We start from the raw sequence: 20,804 nt of genomic DNA, 5'->3' as shown, positions 1-20,804 counted from the left end.
CGGATTAGAGCCGCTGCTCCTTTACTTAGAAAGGAGTCAGCTGAGGTGGTTCGGGTATCTGGTAAGGATGCCCACTGGGCGCCTTCCTTGGGAGGTGTTTCAGGCACGTCCAGTGGGGAGGAGACCTCGGGGAAGACCCAGGACTAGTTGGAGAGATTATATCTCAACACTGGCCTGGGAACGCCTCGGGATCCCCCCGTCAGAGTTGGTCAATGTGGCCCGGGAAAGGGAAGTCTGGGGCCCCCTGCATGAGCTGCTCCCCCCGCGACCCGACCCCGGATAAGCGGATAGGAGACCGGTACTTTGGAACATGAGGATCGACATATACAGAGATAAAAACAAAACCAACAGGCTTGGAAAGAGATCGCTGAGGAGTTTGGCCTGCAAGGTACTTAGCCTACAAGTTTTGTGAAAAACATAAAAACTTTCATACGGTATCTCCGTAAAACGACGGCGAAAGTTACATTTTTTGAACGTATATTACGGACATACCGGACAGAAATTTTACAGAGGGGAGGAGTCTCGGAGGAAAAACGGACATTACGGAGAATCACATAGGAATGAATGAACTTTCGGTCGGAGACGGTTGGATCGCATACGAGAATGTACGTATGTGGAAACGAGGCGTGAGGAAGCTTCAGCTTGTTCAGAATGCTGCTGCTAGAGTTCTAACAAAGACCAAAAAATTTGAACATATTACACCTATTCTTAAATCGTTACATTGGCTTCCTGTAGGTCAGAGAATTGATTTTAAAATCATGTTGCTAACCTATAAATCCCTACATGGTTTAGGCCAAAAATATTTAACTGATATACTTCCACTACATAAGCCTTCTAGACCACTAAGATCTTCTGAGACCAATCTGTTAATTATCCCCAGAGTAAACACGAAACATGGGAAAGCAGGATTTAGTTACTATGCAACAAATAGCTGGAATAAAAGGATTTAAGACTTTGCCCCAACTCTGACCACCTTTAAAACAAGACTGAAGACTTTTATGTTTGCTTTAGCTTTCTGCTAAATCTTAAATATATTGCAACTATATATATATTATATATATATATATTAACTTTGCATTTATTTTTTCTATTTTAATACTAAAATGCCTTTAACTTTCTATTTTACTGATTTCTTTTACTTTTCTATTTTATTTTATTGTATCTGACCGTATGGGTTGCGTATGAAAGTTGTTCATCAATGCAAATGGTGCAAGTATAAAAAGTTTAATCCATATTGCACCTTCTTACTGGTAATGGAAGCCTGTTGAAATGCTGAACTTCCAGGCCTTGTTATAGCGCCACCTAGGTGTTATTCTGGCCCAGCTTTTGATCCCTATTCTCATTTTACGAGTTCTACAAGCCTGCCAATTTTCATAACATTTGGAGCCAATAAGTCAGGTTAAAATATTAATACTTATGAAACAATAGGGTTCCTATGTTATTCGTAGGACCCCTAGAAATAAATACAGTTGCAAGCAACCACCACATTATTTGATGTCATGCTATGTCTTACTGAATAGTTGGTTGACATTGGACTTGAACCAGCAACCCCATGGTAATGAGTCTAATGCATGTCACTACACCACATTGACATGTAGATTGCCAAGGGCAGAATAGAGCATAGTTTGAGGAATAGAATATACGTGAAGGTATGGTGAGCTTGGTCGGTATGGTAATAAGGCATTGGTATGCCTTAAAAATGGTACCAGAAGTTAACATTTAAAAACAATCACCAACCATGTTTCTAAAGCATACTGTGTCAAAATCCACTGTCAAACAGATGTTTGTGAAATTACATGTGTACCACTTCAAGGCCCAGCCTGTGTTGTAGAGATGTCGCGGTTTAGAAAGGCAACTTCAAACAAATGCATCCAAATTACATTTTCTGATATAGACTTGAATCTACCCTTTGTAGCCATATTTGACAGCCGAGCCTACGTGATTTTGACGCAATGTTAGAGCTGTTTAAACACTGGAGATATGCATATCTCACCAGTTCCGGCCCCAAATATTTTGGAGCATGGGTGGTTGCTCAAGCATGAAGCTATAGCATGAAGTCCAAATGATCTGTCCATATGCGATTCGAATGTTGTTCATCAAGAATAATGGTGCATTTGTAGCAAGTTTCATGCATATTGCACCTTCCTGGTGGTAACAGCAGCCTGTTTAAATGCTGAACTTCGAGGCCTTGTTATAGCGCCACTTATGTGTTATTCTGGCCCACTTTTTAATTATTTTTTATCGTTTTATGATTTTTATTTATTTTTATGACTTTTGAGGCACAAAGTCAGTAAAATAATAAAACTAATGAATACAATAGGGTTCCTACGTTTTTCTTTTAATAATAATACTACGAAATACAATAGGCAGGGGTTGACACTAAGGTTTCAAAAGCACATTTCCATAGGGCAAGTACAGGTCATGTTTGACTCGCCCGAAAGTCATATTCACTTGCCCAAATATATATTATGTAGACATGAATGCTTTTACCTGGATTTTAACTTCGAAACAATACAATACAAATATCGATAATTTGCTAAAAAATTTCAATGCCACGACGAAAACAGTTTTTTCCAGAAAAGGTCGTAGCTAAAGTAAATAGAAAATATCTCCACAACTGCAAGGGCTATAATATGTCATCTTGGTGTCAAAAGAAAGATTGTAGTACAACTGAAATATTCAATGTGGATACTACTTCGTTAGAGTAAATGAAGCTGGAACACAGCATCAGTGGAAGATTACATTTCTACCTAAAATAATTATCAGTTGGTAGCCCTGTCGTGCTATGAGAAAAACAAACTGTTAGATATCTTAAAATTTGGACACTTGACACGTCTATTTAAAGTTCAGGGCAAATATAATCGAATGATACCAAGCCAAACATCATTCGAATATCGCAAATAAACATATGGCCACTAGATTGCGCTGCAGAATATGTGTTCTGATTGAAGGCAATTTATCTTTTTCCTCAGAAACCTTCTAGTCATTGATTGTAAACACCATGTTTAATTGCCAAATTTTGCTCAGACACTGGATTATCTTTTATGGTGGTTTTATGCGATCAGATCTTTGTTGACAAAAACAATAAAGGGTAAGATTAGATATAAAGTACAAGAATATTCTTCCCACAGGGAACACTCAAACAAGCATTATCTTTCAAGTTCAAGCCATGACTTCTAACCACCACTAGATGGAAACAGAGAGCCTAGAGTCCCAACAGCAGGCTGCGCTAAACTGTATTGTGGCCCAAAAAAACGTAAACCGGAAATGGTGGAACAGCTCTGTAGCACAAAACACAGAGGAGGCTTTCGTAAGTCATTGTTGTCAGCAGAGAGTGTTGAGAAGTCCAGAAGGATTGTCGTTATTACTCGCGGAACGGAAAAATCAAAAAAATAGGACGGCTAGTAATAAGAAGATACTGGCGTTGTCAGCTCTCGGGCTTCTTCTTGTTGAAGAAAGATGTTGCTGGCGAAAAATAAGGAGAAATCGCACTAAGTGGTTGAAGTCATTGATACAACAGCGACAGGCTTACGGAGCTTTCCCTGAACTCAACTTGTTTCAATTATGATTATTCAGAAGGATCAATAAAATTCATATAAATCATAATAGCCTCATGTATCATTATCACTGCAAAGTCGATTATCACGTCATAGATGCTCCACCAATCAGAGTGGTCTGACTTAACTATTTGGTCATGGCCGATTTGACATGTGGTACGGCGGAAGAGAACACAGACGGGATGTCCAGAACACCGACGGCTTTGACGACGGCCAATCACAACAAACCGACTTGTGTCACCGAACTCGCCAGACTGTCCGATGACCAATAATCTGGTTGGTGTGTCGGCGCCTTTAGGGGGCTTCCAAACAAGTCCATTCTCGCAGAGAGGGAGAGAAAGATAGAGCAGAATCAGCCTCGTTTCCTACTTGTCGTGGTTGTCCCTCCTCTTGCTGCGCTTGCTGCGCCGGGCCATCTTGCCCCTGTGCTTGGTCTTTCGTGCCGGGCCCACCTTGATGGACGTGTTCTCAAGCGCTGTGGTCTGCAACGCCATCTTGTTGCCACTCTAAGTGTTTCAAAACACAAGAGGAGGGGGGTGAGGAAAAGCCTGAACAACAGGCAGGAGTTAATGGTGGTTTTCTTACTGTCAATGTTATGTACAGGGGTGCAAACTCATCAGGGATGAAAAAGGTGACAAGGACCCAAACCCCCTCGCGGAATATATATATATATATATATATATATATATATATATATATATATATATATATATATATATACACACACACAGTGTTGGGATAGTTCACTTTCTACGTGAACTAGTTCAAAGTTCAGTTCACAAATTTTAAAATGAACTAGTTCAGGTCAGCGTTCATAATTCAAAGATTTGAACTAAGTTCACAGTTCCAAAAATGAACTAGTTCATAGTTCTTTTTTTCAATATGTTGCTGTGAGCTATTCTTTTTTTTCGGTATTTTGAACATCGAGCCCACTTCGTGATTTGTCTAGGATGAAATAGAGTGGTTGAATCAAGCATCGTAGTGAAATACAGTTTCTATCGTGTTTTATTGTACATTTAGCGCATTTTGTAAATCCCATTGATTTCTGTTGGAAGACTCATTGCTCGTTGGCCGGAAGCGGAAAGGGAACTAGTTTCATTGTAGTTCAAATTTGGTTGTAGTCTTTTCGCTCGGTTCAAGCCCTACTGTTGAGTCGGAGAACCGAGCGAAAAGACTACAACCAAACGTAAACAGCCCCCATTTCCGTTTCCGGCCAACAGGCAATGATTCTTGGAGGTATTCTAGTCCGCTGAGCTATGAGCCAGAGAGCTAACGTTATGGATTGTACATATTTATAATTCGAAATTCGTCTCAGCCTTTATACCACAGATACTCTAGGGTCTATAGCCTATAACCGTGTTGTCTGATTAGTTTGATTTATTTTTCACAATTTAACAGATCTCGTTTTGAAGAATAATCACCGCGCCATTCGTTTCAATGGGAATCGGGACGGTCTATAGTTTCAACATAAAGTGTATTTATATTTTTTAATTCGTCCCAGCCTTTACACCACAGTATACACACTATAGGGTCTATAGCATATAACCGCATTTTCTGATTGCAGTTTAATGTAACAGTAAGCTGACAACACCGCAACTGCAAATTAACCACACGGATATAACCGGCAACCGGTCAAACAAATGTTCTCATTAGCACGTTAGCCTACGTTAGAAAGCCTGACGTTTTTGAAGCGTACCAACGTCACTCCTGTCATGTACGGCATCAAGGCAGCTACAGACCCGAAGATGACATGATTACACGGGTTGGCCAAACGAACAAACTTGGAATAAATATTGATGACAGCTTGAGTTCGCCGATTACTTGAACGCCCCCCCCCCCCCCCCCCCGAAATATTTTTATTGCAGATCTCCATAGGCGTCGATTACGCCGGGGACGCCGGGGACGCGTCCCCACCAGATTTCGTCATGAATCATTTTGTACCCACCACTTTAAAACAAAAAAAATAATAATAAAAAAAAAAAAAAAATCGAGTTTAATTATTATGGATTATTACACGGGTCTTCTCAATGCCGTGGGACGCTCCGTTCAGTTGCATGGGCTCTTACAACTTCGTTAGCTTGTGATAGCTAGACATAAATTGACCGCTGTCAAGGAAAACAAAGGATCTTTTGCCTATAATGACGTCTTTGGTATCACTCCTCAAGAGGTCCGGTAACTTTTCAACCCCAGCGTCTTCGGTTGCTAAGCGACGTCAACGTCTTTGGCGGACTATTTCTCTGCTGATCAACACTACGAATGATGGTAACAAATAAATTGTAACAAGCCACACCATGTGAAGTCATTTTTTCGTTTTGGCAAGTAGCCGTGTAATAAGCGGGATAATATATAGAACGTCGCCGGTCGAATTTAAGCCCCTTCAGTGGGAAGCAATGGGAGCGTGTCTATGTTCCCCGGGTCCTATGTTCCCCGGGTCCTATGTTCCCCTCTTTGTATGAGACTGGGAACATCGGACCCCTTTTTAAAAAAAGGCTCTTTATTGGGGTCTATATTATATTGGTATATACTATCATATAAAGTGCTCCGGGAGTCGCAAACGGCAACAATCACTTTCTCCTCCATGCTGCAGTTCACCCCGGACTGCACTGCACTGAGTTGGCCGGTTGAACGCTGATTGGCTGTTACGTTACACATGTCACTCAGTGGCCAGGCTGTTGAACGCCGATTGGCTGTCATCACGCGAATGTCGCGTCAAAGTTTAAATATCTTTAAAGATTGATAGATTGCGGGGAACATAGGACCCTTTTCCCAGAAAAGAGTTCTATGTTCCCCGCTTTTCCCCAAAAGGGTCCTATGCTCCCCGGTATGTACGGCTACAGGGGAACATAGGACCCTTTTGGGGAAAAACGGGAATCATAGAACCCGGGGAACATAGGGATGACCCCGAAGCAATTACCCTCGCTGCGCGTCGGTGTCCGGTTCGCCCTGTCGGGGCTAATTTTCCCGATAATGACCGGCATTCTATACATTATCCCTTACTTATTACACGGCTCTTCTCAATGCTGTAGACTACATTCGTATTCGGTTGCTAAGCGGCGTCAACGACTTTGGCGAATTATTTCTCTGCTGATCAACGCTACGAATGATAACAAATACATTGGAAAAAGACTCACTGTGTGAAGTTATTTTTTCGATTTGGCAAGTAGCCATTACTAATAATACCAATACTCTTTGGCTGGGATGATGAGGCATCAGGCAATCAAGTCATTTTAGCCTGAATACATAGGTAAGAAGCACCAGAGCAGGTTGCTCGTACCATGGACAGTATCAGAACGATAACCTGTTGAACTAAATGGATTTGTGGTAGGCTACACCACGGGATGCATCTGCAGACCACTGCCACATAAATAAAGGTAAGACGCGATATTTATTGCTTAAGATTTGCTGGTGCTGTGGCGAGGTCTTTTGTGTTTTTTGCACTCAAGTGGTCGGCTGTTTTAACTTGCAATTGATAGTCGGTGGAGTCAGTCTCTTGTTGACACAAAGTGACTTTTGGTCATTCTTGAATTCTGGAATAATTGAAGGGGGGAGTTCATGAGTTTTGGTCAGAATGCCTGATGTAGGCTAGTTTTGATGGAATGCGTGTTGTGAATTGAGAACAGCCAGCTCCTGATGTGATACAGCGTTCAGCTGTGCAACAAATATTTTTTTCTTTTTCAATCTTGACGATTTTTGTAGTGCTGTGTGTAGCCACACCTTGGCCCTTCTGAACTTAAACACGCAGTTAAATTCCTTTCCTAGCTCCTCTTGTTTATGTTGTTAGCTTAGCCATATCATGTCACGTTGTCAACATTGGATACATGGAGCAGAACATGTGTAATATGTCCGATGCTTTTTGAAAACGTTTTCTTCATAAAACGTGCCAGACAGATTTTGTATACATTTTATTCCTTAGTAATTAGCTACATGGTTATGCCGTCTTTCAGAAACTTTCATTACCGGCACTAAAGAGAGAAAAAGGAGTGCATCCTCATTGTACCCAGCACTTCTAAAAATGCACTTCCGAATGCGTCTCTGTCCCCAGCACATTTCAAACCAAACTGACGCCAATGCAGATCTCCATGAATCACACAAATGACCTTTTTCGGAACAAAAACGGCGAATTTCGCTGAAAGGTGACAAGTTTGCATCCCTGTATGTATATAATGTATTGTAGGGCAATAGAGTTTGACTTGCAGCTGAAAGGTTCTGGGTTCAACCGTTTATGTAGACAGTCTACCTTTAGGAATGGATGGGCAAGATGCCCTACCCCTACTACCTACTCCTTAATGATCTGCTTCCACAGTCACTAAAGCTGCTTTCACACATACATGTAAGCCCTGCTATTTTCCCACTATTCTCCTGATGGGCTCTATATGTGAACAACATATCCTGACATTGGTATCCTGAAAATATCTAGATTTTATTTTTAGGTTTTTCGCACATCACGTTAGTGGGCGTGTCGATGATCCTTCGGTCTGCATTTGCATGTCATTGAGCGGCACCCTATAATCAGCCTGTAGCCTTTTGTTCGCTGAATGAAAATCAGCGTGTTGCCTTTTGTTCGACCCTAAGTCGTATCCTACCCCTTGTAAGCCCACCCCCCTAACCCCCCCCGTTGATTCTACTGATGTCGGAACGACATCGATGTCGGAACGACATCGATGTCTGCATATAAAACATTAAGTGTAAATAAGTGTGAATCACCCTCAGGGTCGAATGTTGTGATATACAAATGCAGCGAAAAGGCTGAGGACATGCGTGAAAAACGGCTAATAATACACTTTGAGTACAGCATCTCTCAATTGATTCAATTCTACCAAGGAAAGGAAACAGTGAAACTTAGTCCAGTATAAACCCAGTCTGTGGTACCTTCAGCAGCAGCTCCATCATCTCAGTGTGGACCAGGCCCTGGACTGACTCTCCGTTCACGTGGGTGATGAGGTCACCAGCCCGGAGGCCTGCCTCATGAGCGGGGCTTCCCTCCTCCACGCTCTGAAGTGGAGGAAGAAACACACAGCCATTAGGTCAAAATGCCTGTTCAATTCTTTAATTCTTTAAACGCTGACGCAAACGCATGTGATAATTTAAGAGAAAATTGAACACAATGGACTAAGCAGAAACATATTTTCTCAACATTTTAAAGCAAAAAAGAATGTTCCGAATGTCTAGAATGTCCCGTCAACTAATCTGATGGATATGGATCTGGATTGTACCTAATGTAGACTAATCTAATCTAAATTGTACCCAATTCAAAACAAACAGTCTAGATCTAGATTTTACTCAATGTAAACTAAAATGATCTGATCAACTATTTGGATCTGTTTCTAGATCCTGGTCCGAGACTCACCGAGACCATGTGGTGCACGGTGTAGACGTCGCTGTCCCCCATGTAGACGCGGATGGCCTGCAGGGTGAAGCCGTACTTCTTCCCGGAGGTGTGGATGACGATGGGGGGCCGCAGGCTGCTCAGTCCCAGGGAGAGGTCCCTGCTGGGGGAGGTCTCTCTGGATGAGGGGTTTGAGGACAGCGAGCGGGAGGAGATGGGACTGGCCTGCAGGCCGCCCAGGGAATCACCTGGGGGGAGGGGAAACGGGAGGAAGCGACAATGCGTGTGAGAAACATACCACATGCTTTCACACACAATTAGATTTTGTGGATAAGAAGCACTAAATTACAAGTACAAAAGTCACGGGTATGATTTATATTTTGCACTTTATAATGTGAAGATGATGAAAATGTAGGGGAAAAGCGGGCCATCTGGAGGAATTGCATTTTGAGACAAGTGTACATAAGCTACTGTGGTGGCCTAGGTGGGCTACACAGGTGACGTAGATCTACGTCACCTGTGTAGCCCACCTATACACGCAGTGTACCTACGGTGGCTAGTCGATTCATAAGCCTGATCTGACAGTACATCTTTACCCGAGGTAAGGATGAGGGAAAGGGCGGACACAGAGGCTGACTTCGGGACCTTGCCCCCGCAGGGCAGCCGCTGGCGGTCCGGAGTCTCCAGCTGGTTCCCGAAGTGCCGGGGCCCCGCGGGCTCCTTGGGAGATGAGTGTTTTGCCCCGGTGCTGTTGCTGCGGATACGGATTCTCCGCAGGTTCGACACCACCACCTCGGCTGTGGACCAGCACCGGGCCAAAGTTTAGTGTGGGGGTTGGGGGGGCGTTGAGGGGTAAGTGCAGCCACTGAAGTAACAGTGAATCAAATAAAGTTTGAAAAATGCTATCGTATAGAATTAATGCACCTGTAGACAAATGTAAGACACTCCATGGTTCTCTAGTACTCTGCATCAGATTGAAATATCCTGGTAGGCAGTTCTTTGTCTGTCTGTCTGTCTGTGCGCTTGCATGACTGTTGCATAGTCACACAGATTAGAATAAGGTGAGGCTCATGAATACCTCACATTAGTATATGCTACACGTGAACCTCCTAAGATGGCGCAATTTGATTGGTTCACTATCTCGGGATATTGGGCATCGTCATCTCGTCACGCTAATAAAAACAAATAAATCCTGGCAATTTTTTTTTTCTTGTTTATTTTTCAGTGTTCACGTGTAGTATATACAAACCCACCAGTGTCTGATATCAGCTCTCTTTTACACTACTAGTGTATCCAACATCGACTGGGTTCCCTGGCTTGTTTGTTTTTTTATTTTTATTTTTTGCAAGCTATTTAACAATTATTCGCCGAAGGCGAAGCGAATAGTGGGGAATAGCCCCCGAGGCGAGGGGGCTTTTCCCCACTATTTATGGAGCTTGAGGTGAAAGGAAACCCAGTCAATGTTGGATACACTTAGGGCTGCACGATATGGGCAAAATATGACATCCCGATATTTTTGGGCTGAATGGCGATATACGCTATATATCTCGATATTTTCTATAGAGTGGGTTAGATGGCTTCGTTGCATTGTCGTGCATACTACAGCTTGGGTTTCATTGAGCCCTAATTTTAATCCCCCGCCCCCTCCCTTCTCCGTTCCATTTGGGAACATGTTTGGTTTAATTTCGCTTGTTTCGTATATTTTTATTAATTAATTAAGGGCGCCACCAGAGGGTGCCCCCAACATATTTGCCATGCCGAGCGCCGGCTCTGGTTTCGGGGCAGAAGAAGCTGTCGCGACCGGTGATGCAGCAGCACAGCCACTGAGTTTTACGCATTCCTCATACTGGACTTTGTGCCGCTGCTGAAAATGGTCAAACAGATTTGTCGTGCTTCCACTTTTAGCCGCAACGGTTTTGCTACACTCTCTACAGATGACCTGCAGCTGCTGCTCATCTTTTTTTTCAAACCCGAATCATTTCCATATTATGGAGCCGTTGTTTCTCCTCTTTGAAACAATTTCGTCTCACGCCGTCTCGTTTTCTTTACCGGTATCCTCCATGTATGTTGTGTTTGTGAGGTGGCGGGAATGAGGCGTTTTTGCACACGGCACGTTCGGAAGGACAGAGTGGGAGGGGTCGCGGTCGCACTCACACAGTCTCCAAGGCAAACACAGACGCTTGAGGCGGAAACTGACAATTTGACCGCATATATCGATAAACGATATTGTCAAATCTTGTATTCCCTTGGAAATGATATCGATATATCTTGCATAGCCGATATATGGTCACCGGCTCCACTGTTAAGAAAGCCCAGCAGCGCCTCCACTTCCTGAGAAGGCTGAAGAGAGCACACCTCCCACCCCCCATTCTCACCACTTTTTACAGAGGGACCATAGAGAGCATCCTGGGTAGCTGCATCACTGCCTGGTTCGGAAACTGCATCAAACTGGACCGAAAGAACCTGCAGCGAGTAGTGAGGACAGCCGAGAAGATCATCGGCGTCTCTCTCCCCTCCATCTCAGACATTTACACCACTCTCTGCATCCGCAAGGCAACCAGCATTGTGGTTGGTGGGAGGGGTTTTTCTCCCCCCTTCCATCTGGCAGAAGGTACCGGAGCATCCTGTCCGCCACAACCAGACTACAGTACAGCTTCTTCCCCCAAGCCATCCGACTCCTCAACTCTAAGGGACTGGGCCCCGTTTCCCGAAAGCATCTTTAGCCTAAGTGGATCGCAGAGTGGGTCGTAAGAGCATCGTACAGTTTTCACACCGTTTCCCGAAAGCATCTTTGGTAACGAACGTCTTAAAAACGCTCACGAGTCATGAGTAGCTAACGAGTGCTCCAGGGTACTCGTAGGACGCTAAGAGCCTCGTTAGCCTACTATAGCCTCAGTGGCGTAGCCAGCGGACATTCCTAGTATTGGATGCGTTTTATTATAACACATTGGTAATGGTGTATCACGTGCGTCTGAGCCTAATGTGGGCCATTATGTTCTTAGTTTAAGAGAGACAGTCCAGGAAATGTTTGAGCAGGCAGGGCACTTAAAATGTGTGAGAGAAAGTGGGGGGGATTTGTGCAGACTGACATAGGCTACTCATAAAACGTAGCATAAAATAATGTAAAAAAAAATAAAAAAATAAAAAGATTATAAAAAAAATTATATATTTTTTTAAAAAACAACCAAAGGAGCAGGCAAAAGGCTGGGATATGGTGGGGATTGGTCACGTTGACGGGAATGTTTAGTGACATGTGGGAGGGTGGAGGGGGTTAAAAAAATGTCTCAATCACTCTTCGACGTGCATGAAAACCAGCTGCGTAGTTATGAGGGAGGCCGTCCTCCCTCATAACCCACCGATTTTCCTTGTCGTCATCGTCCTCAATGTCCTCCGGTTCAACCAAAGCTACCCCAGCCTTAGCTGCAATGTTGTGCAACATAGCTGTCACACATATCACAGCGCATGACTTGGCCGGCGAAAACTGGAGCCATCCGCTGGACTTGTGAAGGCATCTAAAGCGAAACTTCCACCTCCCGATCGTGCGCTCAGGATTAGGACTGCTATATATGTCGGCCTAGGCTTAATCAATTGTGTTCTAATATCTTTAGCATTCATATTATTGTAATCTATTCTTTTCGTAGGCTACTCTGCGGTTGGCCTTGATAGGGAGATATTTTAACCCTTTTTAACCCCATTTTCCTTCGACATTCCTGCGTCCCCCCCTGCGTCATAGCCCGTTTCAGCACCATGTCAGTGGACAGGTACAATCCTAAGATCGTCTTGAGTGCAGCGAATGCACGTTCACGTTAAGAGGAGTTTCGGGAAACGCTCCAAAGAAATTTTCGGTGGTTCGAAAGATCCCTCTTTCAAACCATCTTACGAGCGAAGATCCATCGATATCGGGAAACGGGGCCCTGATCTGATCATCTCTGTTGACCTTGGTTTATGCACTATTGCACTATGGTTTAATATTCAGATTTATTATATTCCCGCACTGCTCAGTCATATTTATTTATTTATATTCCCGCACTACAAATTCCACACAGTCACTTTACTGGTTTGCATTTATATGTAGCATGTTGTTGTTGTTGATGTTGTTATTATTGTCGCTCAATGATGCACCTTATGTGCTTGGGAAACGCTATTTCATCTCACTGTATACTGTGTATATGGCTGAAATGACAATAAATTATCTTGAATCTTGAATATCCTGCAGCCCTAGATACACTAGTGTAAAAGAGAGTTGATATCGGACACTGGTTGAACCAGTCAACCAGAGGACGAGTGTTTAGTTGCGCACCTTCATCATCGGTGGAGAAGGCGAAGCGAGGCATGGTCTCCAGGCTGTGGGTGCTGCTCATCACCAGGGGGCTGGCGCTATGCTCCGACTGGGAAGAGCTGGAGGAAGCTCTCGCTCTCAGGCTTTAACACACAAACCATACATGCACATGGTTACGAAGAGGTTACACATTAAAAGCCCCTAAAAGGAGGTACTAGCAAATTAAAGAATCCTAGTTAGGATGAATTTATAAATAAAAACTCAATCAGTCATGGACAATTAACCAATGAAAGCCTCGAGACAGGAATTCTACATTTAAAAACCTTCCTCAATGAAGAAAATAAATGAAAAGTCCTCAAGTCAGGACATATTTAGAAATTACAAGCCGGTCTGGAAGAGCCCTCGGGACGCTGAACCTGGCCCCTACCATGTGGTGTGTCCTGGGTGTCTGAGCTCCACACTACTCTGCCTGTATTGGTCCCCGAGGCCAGGGGATGGGGTGAGGCGGCCGCAGTCCCAGCGGTCCTCCTTGTCCTCGCTGTGGCTGCGGTCCGAAGAGAAGCTCAGGTTGGAGGGTGTGGACAGGTGCTCTGTGCTGCTGTACACCTGGAGGGGAGGGGGAGTGAAGTCTTCAGATTATTTGTTTTTTCTTATTTCCAAAGTTTCCTACCATATCCGTCTGCCTTTGTAGCATCCCATTTTAAAGGTCCCCTGACATGCTACTTTATGGATGCTTTAATATAGATATTAATGGGCCCCTAACACAGCATTTGAAGGCGTTGCCGAAATTCAGCTGTGGTGCCGAATTACAGCCACTACGAGCCAGTCGCACATTGAGCATTCCTCAAACGCGCCGTTTCGGTGTCCGTAGCTTTAATGCACATGAGGAGGAGGGGGGCGGGTCAAAGAGGAGGGTGGGGGTGTGGCCCTGAGAAGCTTGCGGCCACGGTACCATGCGCTTTGTGTACAGTGGATGTATCGCCATGGCGAGGCGTACACAGCCTTTGGCCGTATTCTGTAAATATTCTAGAACACTCCGGGTTCTCCGGCGGGAGACCTAGAGCTCTTTATCTCAATAATATCATATTATACATAGATATCTATATCATATAATATATATTATCACGGCCAAAATCTTTGTGCGCCTCCAGACGATATTATGAATCTCAAACGACTGCCTCGGGTTCTCCAACGTCTCTGGTTCTTTCACTTCCACATCAACCTGAAGTAGACTAAACTGCAACATGGAGGAGAAAGGGATCATTGCCCATGATTGTCTCCTGCCGGAGCACCGCTGTTGAGGCACCACCGCCTCGGAAGCGGGCAGAGTGCCTCGCGGCGGTGTTGCCTCGCTGGTGTGACCAGGTGTAAAATTAAGTCGCACACTCAAATTTTGGTCGCAGTCTGGAGCCCTTCGTTGGTCATTGAGTGTAGAGCTTGCCCGGAGCAACGCTAACAGCCCAAAAGGCTTCCATATTTTTGTTTAGGGGCAGTGTGAACGCTTCCAAATCTGCATTTTTATATATAAAAAAAATGCAGATATATTGCTTAACATAGCACCAAACCAATGCAGTAGCATGACTACGGCCCCTACACATAAAACAAAGCATCAACAACTTAGTTAGCCTACTGGGAGTTTATTAAAAAATACTGTTTTACAAGTCTTTGCCTTACCGGTAGGTCCATGTTTACTAGGGGTCTAACGGTACACAAAAGTCACAGTTCGGTATGTACCTCGGTTTTGAAGTCACGGCACAGTACAGGACGATACGATTCATAGTTAAGGGGAAAAATGAATAAAACTGCTTGTTTGTCAACAACGGAGAATGGCTATAGATCAGCAGCAATGAAAACACCAATATCTTGGTTATGGCATTTGAATTTCCTGTTAAAATGCAGTACGTAGACATGGAGAGCCCTCTCCGTAGCTGGAGAGCCTGTCGGAGACCCTCTCTGTAGCTTAAGTACACATACAATATTTTTTAACTATCCGTCGACGCCATGGACCTATTGGTCAACGCAACGGAGACGGCAAGGGCTGTGATTGATCCTCTAACAAAATCATTTCCGGAATCACTTCTCCGGTTTGACTTTGCACCTTAATTACTTTGTTCATTGTTTACTTTGCACCTTAAGGGCCAATAAAACACCAAATAAGATTTGAAAAGCTTTGGAAGTTTATTTACAACACTGATTACCTGGTTTGTAGTCAACATATAAGATCGATCGGGCGGCGAATTGCATTGCGTAACCTACATCCCGACGGAGAGCTGCTGAGGGGTCTCCGTAGTTATGGAGTCGGATTACGGAGTCGGAGTAGCTATTAACGCTATGTACGCCACATTTACGCACCGCGGTCCACCTCTGTAACCACACCAAAGTGCCTGTACCGTGACGGTTCGGTACAAATACGTGTATCGTTACACCCCTAATGTTTACAGGAAGTCTGTGACAGTTTGACGATTGTCCCTGACTGTTTAACCGCCCATCAATAGCGCGCATTGATGGGTAGTGCATGAACAGCAAACCTTCCAGCATACCATAAACATACAAGCTCTTTATTCAAGTAACAAACACAAACAATCTCTCCCTCTCACCTCCTTCTAACCATGGCTTGGTACTGCAGACTAAAAGAGTCAGGGTGGGCCTGAGGGGTTTAAATATGGTGTCAGGAAACACCTGCTGCCACTGATTGGCCCAAATTGGGCAGAACCATTTTCCCTTGTGTCAAAGGAGGACACTGAACATTGACATTGGACATTAATGAGCGACAAGCCTAAATGTACTGGTGAAAAGCACTGATCTAAAATGAACTTTAACATGCATGCTGTATATTTTTTTATTCATGGTTGAGTTGCAAAATGCCACAGTATTATAATCCCCCCCTGTTGATTGAGCCTGTCTAGTGGGAGGGGCCATGGGGTATAAAATGGATGAGCTGCTGTCCTTCTGACAGTCTACTGAGGTGATCATTACATTATGTTGTCAATTATGGTTAAATGCACTCAGTGATTGAGTTTGATTTGCATTTATTTTGCAAATGGATTATGTGAATTATTGACATTGATTATTTGAAGTACAGGTATTGGATTTTGAATATGCTTGATTTATTAAAGAGAATATTTTATTGATTATTTGAATTTATTGAATTAATAGGGGTCCAAGCCAACAGGTTGGAACCCTATTGTTTTTGTAAGGATTATTATTATTAGGGGTCTAAGCCAACAGGTTGGAACCCTATCGTTTTTGTAAGGATTTTTAGGGGTCCAAGCCAACAGGTAGGATCCCTATTGTTTTTGTAAGGATTCTTCTTATCAGGGGTCCAAGCCAACAGGTTGGATCCCTAATGTTTTTGTAAGGATTTTTAGGGGTCCAAGCCAACAGGTTGGATCCATATTGTTTTTGTAAGGATTATTATTATTATTAGGGGTCCAAGCCAACAGGTTGGATCCCTATTGTTTTTGTAAGGATAATTATTAGGGGTCCAAGCCAACAGGTTGGATCCCTATTGTTTTTGTAAGGATTTTTAGGGGTCCAAGCCAACAGGTTGGATCCCTATTGTTTTTGTAAGGATTTTTCTTATTATTAGGGGTCCAAGCCAACAGGTTGGATCCCTATTGTTTTTGTAAGGATTTTTATTAGGGGTCCAAGCCAACAGGTTGGATCCCTATTGTTTTTGTAATCCAAGCCAACAGGTTGGATCCCTATTGTTTTTGTAAGGATTATTATTATTTCGTACGCCTTAGAAGTGGTACCACAGCCCAAACCGTAAATGGTGCACACGCGCCAATTGCATGACTAGATCCAGAATCGGCACCGCTACTCAGATAACAAAATCCAGACACGCCGGTCCCTAGGTGGCGCTACACCAAGGAATACGCGTTTGGGGCTATAACTCCCACATCGAACCTCCCACAGTCCAAAAACTTGTACACACAGATGCACTGGAGTTTGCTGCATCCTTTGGCATAGGCCACGCCCATTTGCGTCTAGAATTATTTTTCGCAAAATCGCGAAAACCGCAAAACTGTTTTTTCGCTACTCCTCCCACATTTCTCGACCAATCAACACCAAACTTTGCACACGGCATCTTCAGACGCACACGCAAAGAAACCCTAAGACAGTTTTTTGATCCGACTTTCGACGACGAAACGGTAGCGTTTTGAATATTGGTTTATTAGCTAAATTTGACGTGGAAAATCAAAAATCCAAAAAAAAACAAAATTAGACCTCGGATCGAGTCCACATTTTACACACATGTCGGGGCTAGCCTTAATGTCGTTCGATAAAAAAATCGGAAAATTTCGCCATTAGGGGGCGCAATAAACGAGGAAATTGTATATCTTCTACAAAATTTCGCTGCGAAAACGCTACACTGACTTCTCGCTACTCCTACCACAGTCAAATCCTTTGTATCCACAGGTTCAGGGTAGCGTTTTGAACACATGTATCGCGTTGTGCTGGCGAAATGCACATTCCTTGTCGCGTTGTGCCGGCGAAATGCACACTTCTTGGACCCCTGCATAACTGCTTGCAGTTCTAGTTATACTACCTCCCCGTGAAAGTGGAACTACAGCCCAAACCGTAAATGGTGCACACGCGCCAATTGCATGACTAGATCCAGAATCGGCACCGCTACTCAGATAACAAAATCCAGACACGCCGGTCCCTAGGTGGCGCTATACCAAGGAATATACGCGTTTGGGGCTATAACTCCCACATCGAACCTCCCACAGTCCAAAAACTTGTACACACAGATGCACTGGAGTTTGCTGCATCCTTTGGCATAGGCCACGCCCATTTGCGTCCAGAATTTTTTTTCGCAAAATCGCGAAAACCGCAAAACTGTTTCTTCGCTACTCCTCCCACATTTCTCGACCAATCAACACCAAACTTTGCACACGGCATCTTCAGACGCACACGCAAAGAAACCCTGAGACAGTTTTTTGATCCGACTTTCGACGACGAAACGGTAGCGTTTTGAATATTGGTTTATTAGCTAAATTTGACGTGGAAAATCAAAAATCCAAAAAAAACCAAAATTAGACATCGGATCGAGTCCACATTTTACACACATGTCGGGGCTAGCCTTAATGTCGTTCGATAAAAAAATCGGAAAATTTCGCCATTAGGGGGCGCAATAAACGAGGAAATTGTATATCTTCTACAAAATTTCGCTGCGAAAACGCTACACTGACTTCTCGCTACTCCTACCACAGTCAAATCCTTTGTATCCACAGGTTCAGGGTAGCGTTTTGAAGACATGCTTCGCGTTGTGCTGGCGAAATGCACATTCCTTGTCGCGTTGTGCCGGCGAAATGCACACTTCTTGGACCCCTGCATAACTGCTTGCAGTTCTAGTTAGGGGTCCAAGCCAACAGGTTGGATCCCTATTGTTTTTGTAGTGTTTTTTCCTATTATTATTATTTCCCCCTAGAAGTGGTACCACAGCCCAAACCGTAAATGGTAACGACACGCCAATTGCACTAGATCCAGGTCCCTGAGTTCTAGGCAGACGACAAAATCCAGACACGCTGGCCCCTAGGTGGCGCTATACCAAGGAATACGCGTTTGGGGCTATAACTCCCACACCGAACCTCCCACAGTCAAAAACTTGTACGCACATATTCACTGGAGTCTGCTGCATCTTTTGGCATAGGCCACGCCCATTTGCGTCTATAATTTTTTTTCGCAAAATCGCGAAAAACGCAAAACTGTTTTTGCCCTACTCCTCCCACATTTCTTGACCAATCGACACCAAACTTTGCACACGACATCTTCAGACACACACGCAAAGAAATGATAGACAGTTTTTTGATCCGACCTTCGACGACGAAACCGTATCGTTTTTAATATTTGTTTATTAGCTAAATTAGACGTGAAAAATCCAAAATCCAAAGAAATCCAAAATTAGACTTCGGAACGAGTCCAAATTTTACAGACATGTTGGTGCTAACCTTAATGACGTTCGATAAAAATTTTGGAAAATTTCGCCATTAGGGGGCGCAATAAACGAGGAAATTGTATATCTTCTAATTGGCCAAAGGAATGTTCTTCAAACTCAAGGGAAACCATCAAGGGGCAAACCCGAGTCTATATAGAAAATATAGCCAAGAATTATTAATATGGGCGGGAGTTATTTGGCAAAGGAAAATTGTCTTTGGAAAATTTCGCCACAGGGCGGCGCCAAAAAACGACGACATTGTCTATCTCCTATTTGGCCAATGGAATGTTCTGAAAACGCGTTTCAGGCTATAACTCCCACACCGAAGCTCCCACAGTCAAAACCCTTATATCCACATGTTGTTCACGGTAGCGTTTTGAATACTTACTTCGCGTTGTGCCGGCGAAATGCACATTTCTTATAGCGTTGTGCCGGCGAAATGCACACTTCTTGGACCCCTGCATAACTGCTTGCAGTTCTAGTTATACTTCCCGCCATAGAAGTGGTACCACAGCCCAAACCGTAAATGGTGCACACACGCCAATTGCATGACTATATCCAGATCCGTGAGGACTATGCAGACGACAAAATCCAGACATGCCTGTCACTAGGTGGCGCTATAACAAGAAAATCGCGTTTGGGGCTATAACTCCCACACCGAACCTCCCAGAGTCCAAAAACTTGTACACACAGATGCACTGGAGTCTGCTGCATCTTTTGGCCTAGGCCACGCCCATTTGCGTCAATGAATATTTTTCGCTAAATCGCGACAACCGCAAAACTGTATTTTCGCTACTCCTCCCACATTTCTTGACCAATCAACACCAAACTTTGCACACGGCATCTTCAGACGCACACGCAAAGAAATGATAGACAGTTTTTTGATCCGACCTTCGACGACGAAACGGTAGAGTTTTGAATATTTGTTTATTAGCTAAATTAGACATCGGATCGAGTCCAAATTCTACACACATGTTGGTGGTAACCTTAATGACGTTCGATAAAAAAATCGGAAAGTTTCGCCATTAGGGGGCGCCATAAACGAGGAAATTGTATATCTTCTACAAAATTTCGCCGCGAAAACGCTACACTGACTTCTCGCTACTCCTACCACAGTCAAATCCTTTGTATCCACAGGTTCAGGGTAGCGTTTTGAACACATGCTTCGCGTTGTGCCGGCGAAACGCACATTTCTTGTCGCGTTGTGCCGGCGAAATGCACACTTCTTGGACCCCTGCATAACTGCTTGCAGTTCTAGTTATTAGGGGTCCAAGCCAACAGGTTGGATCCCTATTGTTTTTGTAAGGATTTTTATTATTAGGGGTCCAAGCCAACAGGTTGGATCCCTATTGTTTTTGAAAGGATTCTTCTTTTTATACTTCCCGCGCTAAAAGTGGGCCCACAGCCCAAACCGTAATTAGGGGTCCAAGCCAACAGGTTGGATCCCTATTGTTTTTGTAAGGATTTTTCTTATTAGGGGTCCAAGCCAACAGGTTGGATCCCTATTGTTTTTGTAAGGATTTTTATTATTATTAGGGGTCCAAGCCAACAGGTTGGATCCCTATTGTTTTTGCAAGGATTTTTATTATTATTATTATTTCCCTCTAGAAGTGGGCCCACACCCCAAACCGTAAATGGTGCCGACACGCCAATTGCATGACTAGATCCAGGTCCGTGAACATTACGCAGACGACAAAA

General features: G+C 43.8%; 1 protein-coding gene across 3 annotated transcripts in view; it reads right to left on the bottom strand.

The window, feature by feature from the left end:
* LOC115555194 (microtubule-associated serine/threonine-protein kinase 3) overlaps positions 1 to 20,804 on the bottom strand; it is a 266,613-nt gene that overhangs the window by 51,194 nt on the left and 194,615 nt on the right. For all 3 annotated transcript variants that reach the window (XM_030371885.1, XM_030371886.1, XM_030371887.1), the window contains 6 exons: positions 13,590 to 13,768; positions 13,184 to 13,305; positions 9,480 to 9,680; positions 8,905 to 9,131; positions 8,427 to 8,549; positions 3,927 to 4,063 (listed from right to left, as the gene is read on the bottom strand). In XM_030371885.1, the coding sequence (XP_030227745.1) occupies positions 3,927 to 4,063; positions 8,427 to 8,549; positions 8,905 to 9,131; positions 9,480 to 9,680; positions 13,184 to 13,305; positions 13,590 to 13,768 (989 nt within the window). The remainder of the gene's footprint in view (positions 1 to 3,926; positions 4,064 to 8,426; positions 8,550 to 8,904; positions 9,132 to 9,479; positions 9,681 to 13,183; positions 13,306 to 13,589; positions 13,769 to 20,804) is intronic.

Source organism: Gadus morhua, chromosome 12 (genome assembly GCF_902167405.1).
Source record: "Gadus morhua chromosome 12, gadMor3.0, whole genome shotgun sequence".
NCBI lineage: Eukaryota > Metazoa > Chordata > Actinopteri > Gadiformes > Gadidae > Gadus > Gadus morhua.
The sequence above is the reverse complement of the archived record's forward strand: the minus strand, read 5'-3'. Positions and strand labels throughout refer to the sequence as shown.